Source organism: Acanthopagrus latus, chromosome 4 (assembly GCF_904848185.1).
Source record: "Acanthopagrus latus isolate v.2019 chromosome 4, fAcaLat1.1, whole genome shotgun sequence".
Classification (NCBI taxonomy): Eukaryota; Metazoa; Chordata; class Actinopteri; order Spariformes; family Sparidae; genus Acanthopagrus; species Acanthopagrus latus.
Window position 1 is genome coordinate 11747364 of NC_051042.1, and position 13135 is coordinate 11760498.

At 41.6% G+C, this 13135-nt stretch overlaps 1 protein-coding gene across 2 annotated transcripts in view; it reads right to left on the bottom strand.

The window, feature by feature from the left end:
- Positions 1-777: 777 nt before the first annotated feature.
- The window catches only part of lrrk1 (leucine-rich repeat kinase 1), a 78077-nt gene continuing 65719 nt past the window's right edge, over positions 778-13135 (bottom strand). For both annotated transcript variants that reach the window (XM_037095742.1, XM_037095745.1), the window contains 3 exons: positions 6090-6533; positions 5512-5613; positions 778-3803 (listed from right to left, as the gene is read on the bottom strand). In XM_037095742.1, coding sequence (XP_036951637.1) covers positions 3626-3803; positions 5512-5613; positions 6090-6533 — 724 coding nt within the window. In that variant the 3' untranslated portion in view covers positions 778-3625. The remainder of the gene's footprint in view (positions 3804-5511; positions 5614-6089; positions 6534-13135) is intronic.

Genomic DNA, 13135 nt, shown 5'->3' on the forward strand with positions numbered 1-13135 from the left:
TCTCACTGCGGCTGACATTCTTCTTCTTTAGTGGGCATTACCTCCTCTAATTACAAACAATCGGCCACGTGCCTCCATTTTATGACCAGGTGGGATTCATCATTCAGCTCGCCTGGGTTACAGCAGATTTGGATGTTAAGAGCGTTTGGTGCATCTGGAGTTGATATCATTTGTTTACTCTTTACAGAAAAGTAAAAGAAAATACAAGGGGAAATTTAAAGCACGCTGCTGCATTAGGGCTCAATGTCTTTTCACTTGCCAACCAGTCTGGAAGCAGTGATGACAATTTGTCAGATTCCCTGCATTTATACAGCTCGCGATCTTGAACACAGCAGTGCTGCAGCTGAGCTTTCCCAGCCTGAATGTGCCCGGAAAATGGTTACTGGCTTAAAACAGTCAATAGAGACTGAAAGTCAGGATACCTCAGTCTGTGCCTCTTCGATTAAGAAAAAAATTACTTATTTAATCACCCACTCACTTCATGAAAACTGAGTAACAAATAACTGGAAATAAGAAATCATTGGGTTGCCTCTCTAACACTAGTAACCCAGGTGTGCGGTCAGAAACAGGTCAAACAAGGGCTCTTTCAAATCCCACCACAGAAAACTTCAGAGCAGGGAGCAGCCTCTTATGTTCCTCTTAACAAGCAGGAGTCTTATTATCCAGCTGTCATCATCACTTCATCAGCAGAAGTCTCTCTCTCTCTGTGTCTCTCTCTCAGAGTGGGCAACTGAAGTTTTCGTCTGTGATTACGACAACCGATATTCACAAATGAAACAGAGTTATCATAAGAACTTTATTTGGTGCCATGTTGTAGAGTGATTATGTGCACAACCGCCGCTCCTGTTGCAATACACTTTCATTATACCTTCTGATAAACAAATAACTTCTGCCTCACTGTAAGGCTGTTGTGGAAAATATACAGTTCTTAACTGGCCCCCGTAGAAAAACACACTGGCAAACTTAAGTTAAAAAATGATTTGGCTGGAAAGATGAAATTATTTAAATATGTAAGATGATGCAAGGAGACATGGTTTCCTCCAGTGGCTGCCAGCCTTTTCACTGGCTAACAGCTTTTTCATTTTATCCACAAGTGCTTTACGCAAAGAATCTTTGTACATTTGATGGTAATGTGAACCCTCTGGAGGAAAGGCAGATGGCAGGAAAAATAAAAAAATAAACTACTACTACTAAGAACATGTTTCATTTCCTCCGCACGATTTTATATTCTCTGGGGACACAGATGCTAGTGGACAGAGTTGAGCAAGGAGCACGCTGTCGAGTCCGAAGCCAGAAAAGAGCTTAATTTAAAAATATGTTAATGATATGTAATCTGTTAGACCTTGCCAAAAGCACCAGGCTTTGGATACAAAAGCAGGAAAACCTCTGCTCTGTTGCATAATGTTGCACAGGACACAGATGTTAGTTAGTTGCTTACAGGCCACTTTGGCAACAGGGGGCTGCAGCTGGCATGCAGATTCATATGACAAAGAGTTAGTTACAGAGTTAAAATGCACCTGAAGCAAGGAGGAACATTAGCGTATGTGAACATATCAATGCCATCTATTACCTGTGAGTTTTGCCACTGACAGGCTGAGGTTGTTATTCTCATAGTCTAACAACATCACCTGAACGATTCCCACAGAAACAGACCATTACATAAAATGAGAAAATCCATTTTGTTAGCAGAAACATGAGGAGAAGTCTTGCTCTGAAATCTTGCGAGATATGAGCTGTTGTTGAAGACAACAATGGAAATATTGTTGGATTTTACACAGAGGAACTGCCGGCAAGAATTAATTTCCAATGTCATAGCCGACTATTTATCTGTTCATGACAATCTCGATGTGGCAATCACACAAGATTTCTGCTTGGATGACACTCATTTCCATAATGTTATCAGACACTTAGAATAACAACCATGGCCTGTCACTGGCAAAAGAAGAAGATGTACTTTATTAATCCCTTTGCAGAGAATTTTTTTTTTTCTTCTGGGTTAGGGTTAGAAAAGTTGTAAAGTTGTAAAATTACTTTTACATCCACAGGTCCGAAATAAGCACACATACACAAACAGGACCCACACACATGCATTAATGGAGAGGGGCTGCCCCGTATAAGGAGCCGAGGACCAATTAGGAGTGCAGTGATTTGCTCAAGGGCTCCTTGGCAGTGCTCAGGAGGTGAACCAGCACCTCTGCAGCTACCATTCCACACTGTATAGTCTGGTCCGAGGAGGTCTTGAACCAGCAACTCTCCGGTCCCCCAGAAAACACAAGCACTTTCAGTAGATGTAACTTTGGTGGTCGGAGATGAATCCAAGGATCACGATGCAGCTTTGTAACTCGACTCGATTCCAAAACTTTTCACAAGTATGCATCATTTACAAAACATGTAAATATAAGGCCCAGGTCTGATAATACCAGAATTCCCCTTTAACTCCAATATCACTTCATTTAGTAACAAACAATTCTGGATATGCGTGTCCCATTTTTACACATCACATCTGGATTTGTAAACATCGACACCTCATTGGTTTTGTGCCCTGACAACTGTTTAGATTTTTAAAAGAGAAAGGTGTTTTACCGTATCCTTATCCTGGTGCTATCTGCAGGTTAGAGCTAGACAAGTTCAAGTAAAATTGACTAAAAATAAAAATTCCAGAGTTCCACAAAGAAAAAACACCCCTGAAGGATTCAACAATAAACAACAAAAGACAGAAATTCACAGGCAGTTGTTACAAAATTCAGTTTTTTAGATCTGTCACAAGTAAACCCTCTTCCCAAACAAATCTATAAAGTATCTCTGACAAAGAAAATGAACTCAACACCTCAGACGCCTCTTCCTGGGGCAAAAAGGATAGTTGTCTGAAAGTGCAGCTGCACGCTCCTGGTAAGCTAGCCGTGTTGCGTTTCAAGTGTTAAAGAGTTGTCTTCTTTCCGTTTAATGTACACAAATAGCTGGGGATGGAGAAAAAAATATTCTGGTAGAATCGAAAATTGAGCTTTTTGATGATCGAACCTGAAAGCAGGTTTTGATTGATTTTTAATGTTGAATCTAAATCTTGACACCCATAATACTTCCAAATGTATACCCTGTCCACCTCCAGAGGAGACAAAGTTGCAAAGTGAAACAGTTTGATGAAAGAAAAACTAAAATACATAAAGAACAAACACAAGATTGCAACGGCTGGAGTCAAATACACCAACAGTCCTCATCCTGGAGTGAATCCCAGTCATACCAAACTGGCTGACAGACTGCAGCCAGGGGCCAAACAGCATAAAGCACTGTATAATAAAATGCAACCACACTCAAACCTGTATGCAGAAGTCCTTATTAAAGCATCAAAGTTTTGTTCTGGCAACCTTCATCTGTGACTCAGCTTTGGGGCTTTTCAGGTCTGCTGTGGCATTACAGATTTTTTCAGGCCTATTATTGGTCCCGCAGTATGTAGTCAGGAGACGTAAACGTGTGCAGTACTTGAGGCTCAGCCCTCGAGGCAGGCCTCCTCCCCCTCCGCCGTTGCCCCAAGCAGCTCTGAACACTGGCAGTCTGTCAGTGTGTATTCCCCTCTGCTCACCCTCCATACAGAGCTGCAATTCTGCACCTTGCCGTCGCAGCACAACAGCTACCTTCTTTTCCTCATGCTGGTCTCCAAGCGACTCAGCTCTTCGTACGACTGGTAGAAGACTTCCAGCTCGTGGCTGCCCCAGCCCCTCCAGACACACAGGCACCACTCCGTGTTTTCCTTCTGAAAGCCACACACAACCGTGTCCTTTGCCACTAGTGCTGCCTCCTTCAGGGTCCTGAAAGAAAGAGAGACATGAGAGTTGAGGGAAGGTAGTGAGGGATGGGATGGAAAAGATCGATCCTGCTGGAGATGCGGTGCAGGGAAAAGGAGCTGAAGTTGGTGACACATCTCGCTGGTTACCTCGCTGTGCCTCACTGTAGCGCTTCCTGTAAGCTAGCGGGCGGTTCTCGGAAGAGGTCCCGGGAAAGCCGCTGAGGACAATGAATGTACTGTGAGCGCAGAAATCTCTATTTGTCTACACACTGGTAAAAAAAACAAAAACAAAACATAATTCCTGCGCTTCTGTGCTCTAAAATGTCTACTGCGGAGCCCGTCTCCTGGGAAAGCAGGTAAAATAGATCAAAGAATGATGTTCAAGAATCTACTTTTAACCCCTAAACTCTAATTTATGAGGGCTGTGACACAAAGCACTCTGGGAGGAAGGAGGGCTCCTGGTGACCCTGTATCTAGAGCTCAACCACCCATGTATCACACACAACAACCCTGAATTATCTTCTTCCATTGTTGTTTCATCTTTCTGGGGCGTATCATTATCCTCCCCTGGTGTTCAGTGATATATAGCCTCGTGATTACGAGAACAGGTGAGGCTGTGCTCTGCGAGGAGACATCAGGCTGACACGTGAGCGACCAGACACATTCAAACATAAAACTCAAAATCTTTAAAACATTTGCAATGGCGGGAAGCAGTCCGATCACCATGGACAGGCAGCATTATGCCTCATTACAACTAAAGAACAAGAGAGCAGCTATGTGATATAAATGAAGCCCTGCAGGCCTGACGACCCCTCCCATGACCTGAGCTGCACCTCCCCATGTGTCGCCCGTGTTACAGGTGCACCATGTAATAACTGCTTATTAAGGACTCTGTTTTGGGTGGCCCGTTTATTGCCTGTTGCTCAAAGGCCAGGCCCCTTTGGGGAAGCTCACATAGAAGTTCTTTCTGCAGAGGACCAGCTGCTGGCTTCTTTACAGAATTAATTACAGGCTCAGTGAAGGACCATGAAGTACATGATGAAGGATCTCCCTCAGCTTTATTGAGGCTGCATCAATAAATGAATATATAGCTCGTTGGCTTCTACTCCCCCAGGTAAAAAGGTTTCACGCATAGCTGAAAACAGGCTCCATGCAGGTGGGAGAAAGCCCACTTTAGAACTCTCAGAACATTAAGGACTCTAAATGTTCGTGTGGTGGTCCAATAGTGTGACCGATTCAATAACACAAGATAGCACTGTAAAGCCTATCAAAGACTAAACATAACAAATCAAAGACCTTATATGATAAAGAAATGTGAAAACAGTCAAATAAGGGCAATAAATGTTATTAATGTAATAAACTGCTACAATTTGTAGCAATTGGGCAATTTTTTGATCTATTAATCACTTTTTTTAATGGCCAAGCTGAATGCAACAGTATATGAAATATTAAAACCTTTCTTGTCGTACTTGGTCTCCTATACAAGCCTGTGGATGAGTTATCCAAGTTGTTTAATGCTGCTGGATTCCATGACCATCAAAGGATGTGACTATATACACGGTCTCGAGTGGCTCATCCCGGCCCGCAAGCCCCAAATATGAATGACGCATTGGGATTGGAGGACGGATCGGCGCCCCCTATCCCAAATCTTCCTTATTTGACGAGTTGGGAATGAAACTCAAAAATCTACTTGTCTTAGAAATGGCACTTTTACTAGGAAATGAACTCACCCTAAAGAGGAACATTCAGGTGGACTGAGGACAGCGATGACACGGCCCCTCACGTCATCAGCATGTGGCTGCATTTCGATGACTATCACATCTCCTCCACGCCTGCCAGACAACACACACACACACAGACACACACAGACACAGTGTAATCATGTGATATACCTAGATAGATAGATATACATATGCACATCATTAAAATAAAACAGACTGTTCCTTAAACTTAGTTACTAAGTTTCTGCATCTTTGAGTCAATTGACCGAAACAAATGGAAAATATGTGAAACATTTGGAATCAGTATAGCAGTGAACAAACAACAGTGTCATACCTACATTAACCAGCTCGACCCCATAACTGCTGCGCTTGTGATACCACAGCGGCTTCCTATAAACGGTGTTTTTTTTTTTTTTCCAGTCCAACCAACACACACACAAACACCTCTTTTTTCAAGCCCCCTCCAAAGCCACTCCTCTGAAACTGACTGACACGGTCACTGTACCATGTTTATTTACAACTCTTCATCTTAGCTTATGTTGTCTGGCTGTTTAGTGTTGTGTTCAGTTGGCGTGCAGCATCAGTACCTGGGGATCCACAGAGTCCCGTTCACTGACAGGACGGTGAAGGCTTGCAGCTGAGGCGGTCTGGAGTTCGCCATCTCTGCCCAGTCCAGTTCAGACTCATGGTTGGTCGATGCCTGCTGGTCTTCGCCGATCTCCTCCCACTTCGCAGGAAGTGGCAGGCTGCTGCGGCTGCCTATTGTGCTGCATCCTGTGGTGCTGGAACAGTCTGAGCCCGGCAGCTCCAGGGAGCTGCTGGATGATATGGAGCAGTAGTCCGTCAGCGAATCCTGGTGCAGGATGATCTGAGTGCCCGCTCCCTCACTGTAGATCACTGTCACTTCTCCGTTACTGTATTCCGGATTCCCCTCCCGGTCTGCGGTCTTGAGGTCAGCAGTTGTCACCGCGGTAAGGCCTGCGGGACGCTGCACAGTGAAGACGTCCCGTAGCGGATTGCTGTCTCCGCAGCTAAAACCAAACCATGACATGATGTCAGAAACATCTGTTCATATCGACACTCAATTACGATTCAACTGGAGGTTTTTTTTTTTTTTTTACTCCTGCACAAGTTTAAAAGCAGCTGGGAGCATCACGCAGATTAAGATTGCATTAGGAAAGAGGTGTGTTACATCATCGGTGTGCGTGTGCAGCTTTTCAATTGGCTGTAAATAGTCAACCTGAGATAACAAAGATAAAAAATGCTTCAAATGACCACGGACAAGGAGGGTCACAGACTCTGCTCTGCTTAGAAGCTCAAGTTAACATCGCCACTGTCAGGTTTACTTCTACTTCTTCTAAGCTTAAATGACAGCCTCCTATATTTAAATAATTATAGGAGACCTGGAGTGTGTGCCCCCATATAATCTTTGGATTTTGGGGGATTTTATTTTTTTAATTAAATGCACAATAAAGAGTTTAAAACCTAAATAAGGCATTGTTCTCACTTTAGATCTATTAGCAGGATGACACAGTTCCGCACTATGGAAACCAAACTGTCAACTGATGTAGTTTGTAATGTTTAGCTGCATGTCATTATTCAACTGATGGCTGTGGAGGTAGTGTCCAGCAAACAACATGGGCTTAGTATGTAGAAAAGAGGCAGACTTTCTGGAGAAAACCTGATCTTATTAGAAGAGATGGCATTCACCGATTTCAGATGGATAATAATATCTTACCATAACTAGAAATCTTGCCAAGTTATTAGTGGTCCAAAACCACGACAACCCAGAATTGGGATCGGGAGGCAGGTCTGCTGTCCTATAAGCTCCTCTGTTCTTCTTTAGAGCAGCTGCCAACCCAAAACCACATTAAGACTGTGTCTTAATATATCATATCTTATATATCACTATCCTCCAAAGCTGTTTTAGTAAATGGTTAAATATGAGATCATAATATTGATTTATTCTATCTTACTGACACCTGGCTGTGTAAAGAAGAATGTGTCAAGTTCCTGGGGACGCCAGCTGAGGAGGTGGCATCGCAGCCCTATTTGACTCAAGCCTATTAATCAGTCCTGAACCAAAACTCGACCTAAAACTCATAACTCATTCGAAAGCCTTACTCTTGGTCTTTCTAACCCGACCTGGAAAACAATAGCCAATACACATCCAGTCCTTGTTTTTATGGCGTAACATACTGCAGGTCCTTATTCTGAGTTTGCATGTGAAATCTCTGAGTTTTTATCGGGTTTAGTCCTTGACAACAGTAATAAAAAACAGTCAAGTAATTATCGTGGGTGATTTTAATTTTTGCATGGACATTGATAATGACAGCCTTGCTACTGCATTTACGTCATTATTAGACTGGATTGGCTTCATTCACTGTGCACATAAATGTTAACCACACCGTCGACCTTATTCTAGCATGTGGCTTTGAAAGTGAACATGTAATAGCTTTCCCACGGAATTCTGTTTTATCACAGCATTATTTAATTACTTTTGAATTCCTATTAATGGACTACAAGCCACTAGGCAAAAGCTTTTTTTACTCTAGATGTCTTTCTATGAAAGTGCTGAAAATTTAAGGAAAACAATTCCATAGTGAATCCATAGTGTCATGTCCCAATATAACAAAAGATTATTTTGCTAATCCTAGTTCCTCCCAGATAGATCATCTTGCTGATAGTGTTGCAGCCACTCTGCGAATGGCCCTTGACTCAATGCCATTTTAAAAAAGAAAAAAAATAAATAAAGCATAGGAGATTAACTCCATGGTACAACCCCAAACTTGCATATATTTAGCAGACATTCCAACAAATTGAAAGGGGGTGGCATTCCACCAAGCTGGAAGGATCTTGCTTGGCTAGAAAGCCTAAAAACGAACAAGAAAGTCATCTGTGATGCCGGAGCTGCTTATTATGTAGCACTGACAGAGGAAAGTTTCTTTTCAACACTGTAGCCAGGCAGAGAAACCCTCTAACACAGAAACCTTAAAACCAGACACATTTAGTCAGCTTTTCTCACGCTGACCTTCACCTGCTGACTTCAACAATTTCTTCATATAAACCATCAACATGTCTGTTAGACCCAATCCCAGCAAAAGTGATTAAAGAAGTCATACCTTTAGTTGGCATGTCTTTACTAGATAGACCAATCTGTCCCAATTACCAGGCTATGTACCACAGTCCTTAGCAGCTCTTCTTAAAAAGCCGACACTTGATCAAGAGGTTTTAACCAACTATAGAACCATCTCTAACCTTCCCCCTTTCTCTAAGATCCTTGAAAAAAAACAGTTTCCAATCCAACCACTGAAACAGCAGTGGTTGAAATTACAAATGACCTCCTTATTGCATACACCTATGAGACCTAGCTACAATCTCTGCAATGGGAAAGTCTATGGGGTTCAGCATTGATCTGAAAGATCACATTATTGATGTGAACAAGTCAGTAAAGTCACTGGGAGCCATTTCAAAGCAGTTACACGTCCCAAGATCAAGTGTGCAAACAATTTTTTGTGAGTGAAAAGTGAATGGCAGTTGTGTCATTGCCACGATCAGGAAGAAAACCACCAAAAATAAAGTCTGCAATGAATTAGAAACTGCCGGAAGACAGGATTCAGTGTCCACAGTCAAATGTGTCTTGCATCAACAAGGGCTGAGAGGCTGCTGTGGAAGAAAGAAGCCTTGCTCCAGATGCAGCACATTAAAGCTTGACAGATGTTTGCTGCTAATCAGATAGACAAAGAAAAAACCTTCTGGGGGGAAAACTCTGTGGTCAGATTAAGCTAAAAATAAGTTTTTTGGCCACAATGACCAGCAATATGTTTGGAGGGTGGAAGGTAAGGCCTTTAACCCTTTAACCTACTGTCGAGTGGTGGTAGTATTATGCTGTGGGGCTGTTTTGCTGCCAGTGGATCTGGTGCTCTAAAGAAAGTAAACTGATTGATCAGCTAAAGTAAAGAGGAATTGTTATTTCCAAAGTCTTCAGGAAAACCTAAAATCATCAGCCAAAAGATTGGGTCATGGCTGCAGTTGGGTGTTCAAAGAGGTTAATGATCCCCAACACACAATTAAAGTGTTAAAGGAGACTTCTGGTTAGGCCATGCCCAAGGCAGAAGTGTAAAAACCTCGCTCTGCCCAAGCCATAAATAAAAGAGCCTAAAACTTAGAGAAAGGCAACAGATAAACATGTGGTTAAAGAACAGAACATTTAACTCAATGAGTTCAAGACAGTGAATCTTTCTGGGACACCAAAACAAACCCTAAAGAGGCTAGAGACAGCTATGGGTGAAATAAAGCCGCAAACAGAATTGGGACAAGAGAATAACTGCAGTTGAACAACTGAGCTGTAGGCTAACTGTTGAAGAGTGAGGCTAAGCTAACAGCTAAACAAGATGATACAGAGAATAGATTCTGGTTGAAACAATATCAGGGTGTGTGGGATACAGGAAGATGCAGAGAGGAGAGAGATGGCACCGCTCATATCCAACTTTTTAGTTGGTTGGAGGAGGAATCTGCAGCTACTGACCCCCACAGAGATTATAGACATCATGCTGGTGGTGGATCAGCCTAACTGAAGGGGCATGAGTAATATAACTCCTGCTGAATACAATATTAAGCTAAATGCTAACAATATGGGCAGTTTTAATACAGTCATCTGTGATACTCAGATGAGAGAGAATGGCTAATATTATGATATCAGGGCCTCAGTTTATATATTTGGGTCGTAGTGGGAAGGGGACTATGTGAAAGCCACGAGCTATGATGAGAGCATGGACTGCTGCAAGCCCACTTGGAATCTGGGATGCCTACGGAACTCTTATTTGTAAAGAAAAGTGGGCATTTTTTCATTTTTGGAGGCAATCTAGTTCAACACTGTTTATAACAATCCAGTTAGGATCTACTGTTGGTCTGTTCAATGTGTTCGATGTGTTCTGGCAGGCATGTTTACAAATGTGAAAAATACTAGCACAGGAATATGCATAGGTTGGTTAGGTAAACAAAATAGTGTCATTATAGGAATAATTAATAATGTTGATCTAATGAGTTTGAAAAAAATGTAGAGATTGTGGATTTTCTGCTGGGTAAATTGGACGCTGGTTTTAAGGAATTGGGAGAAAAATGATTCTTCCTATTAACACATTTCCCCATTTGTGGGACAATAAAGGAATACTGAATACTGATTCTGAATAAACCAGATGTTTGAGGGGGAAACTCTGAGGTCATTCAAACCACTACCAGATAAATCTGGTCTGACGTTCAAAGATTTATATAGGTACTTGACATCACATAAGGAATGGAAGGTACTTAAAGAAGGCCCCCCTCCCATAGAAGAGTTTTTTGTAAGGGTCATGGAAAAGAAAAGGGATATGAAAATTGTGTCACAGATCTATCAATTTTTACATCCACTTGTGTTGGGGAATGCTCTCGATATAAGAAGAACAAAAAGTTAGGGATGAATGTAATCACTGAAGATGAAACATGGGAAAATGTGTGTGAAGATGGGCATAAGATAATTTACAGTGGAAAGAATTTAAATGGAAATTCAATATGAGATACTTTAGAAGAGCTTTTTCGACATCTTAACTGATAGCAGTAAAACACATTTGGGCTGGAGGGATAAACAGATTGGGGATCGCACACACATTTTTAGGAACTGTCCAAAACTTAAATCATATTGGGAGGGGATTCAGACTGAAATTTTCATCATTTTGAACATTGAATAACCATTAAACCCCCTGTTTTATATTTTTTGGAGCCATTCCTGATGGAGCAATAGAAAAAAGAAAGTTATATTTATTGCTCATCTTCCAGCTGGTGGCCAGAAAAAAAGATAATTCTGTCATGGCTCAAACCATTACCATCCATCACACATATGTGGTGTGAGAGGGTGTATTGCTGTTTATGTGTTGCTGTTTAGGCTTCAATAAAAATTTGTGGTACAAAAAGTGGTAAAGGAATGGCTAAATCAGGCTCGAATTGAGGTTTTTGAATGGCCTTCCCAAAGTCCTGACATTGAGAACATGTGGACTGTGCTGAAGGAACAAGTTTGTGCCAGGAAGCCAACAAATGTATCTGAACTTCACCAATTCTGTCAAGAGGAGTGGTTAACAATTCAGCCAGATGACTACCAGAAGCTTGTGGATGGCTATCAAAAGCACCTCACTGAGGTGGAAATGGTCAAGGGACATTTAAACAAATATATGAATTACTGTATGTCAGTTTTATCACATTATCACACGATCAGACCTACATTCAATTCATTATCAAACCAAACTGCATCAATGTTTTCTTCTGACAAGGTAGTGCATGTTCTACTTATTTCACCCAAGAAAAATGAGAGTTGGAAAAATTATTGTCATTCAAGAGTGCCGCGATACACTGTACATGTTCTCTACAAGTGTATGTAAACGTTTGACCACAACTGTAAAACCCTGGATGTCCAGCAGTTTGCACCAATGGAACATTCAGGGAAAATAATGTTTGTCTCAAAAAGATGCGGAAAAATTAGTCCATGCATTTGTTACTTTGAGGCTGGATTACTGCATTTCCGTTTTATCAGGCTGCTCCAGTCAGTCTCTAAAGACTCTCCAGCTGATCCAGAACGCTGATGTGGGTCTACTGACAAGATCTAATATAAGGGGTTATATTTCTCACATATTAGCCTCTCTGCACTGGCTTCCTGTAAAATCGAGAATAGAATTTAAAATCCTTCTCCCCACATTCAAAGCCTTTAATGGACAGGCACTGGCATATCTTAAAGAGCTCAAAGTACAAAGCTTCACACTGCAGAGGGGGACTCGTCAAGGATGCCCACTTTCCCCCTCATTTGTCATCATTCTAATTGAACAACCGGCTGCAGTCAATCGTCAGAACGCCCACATCAATGGAATCCAAACACTCAACGCACATCGTAAGATTAGTTTATCTGCCACTGACAAAAATGTAACTCCTCATTACCAGAAACAATTAAACTAATAGAAGCAGACTTCAATGTTTCGATTACTCCACTTAACTGGCAAAAATCCTCCAGCCTTCCATTGCATAGTAACCGCTGGGATGTGGCAGACTGCACACACCACCTAACAGAGCTGCTGAGCTGAACCTATTTCTAATAGGTTCCCCACAACCCCCACCCCTGTGAGCTCAGACGTCAATTAAAATGTATCAAAAATAGATTTAGCAGCACAATGACCTAATTTAAGACAGATCATATATGAAAAAGTCAGTAAGTGAAGTTAGTAAGTGAAGAATTATGACTTTTGTATCTCAATGATGACTTAATAATGATGACTTTAACCCAGAGTTATGACTTCCATGAGTTTTTTCCATCATCATTTCAACTTTTTTTTTTTTTAACATCTCCTAACTATGACCTCTCATTCTTCAATTTCTACCTTTTATCTATGATTATGGCTGTGTCTCTCATAATTACTACTTACCATGGGAATATTTATTCATCAAGCTTAGTTTCCATCTTATCCTTCTCTTTAACATGCAGTAATGGGTAGTGTTACAGCAGCAGGTAGGCTGATGGTTTATTCAAAGCTGCTGCTGTGCACTGTAACTTTTGTCTTAATTATTGTCCCAGTGTCAACATTTTTGCCACTGAAAATGGCAGAGCAGAAAATCC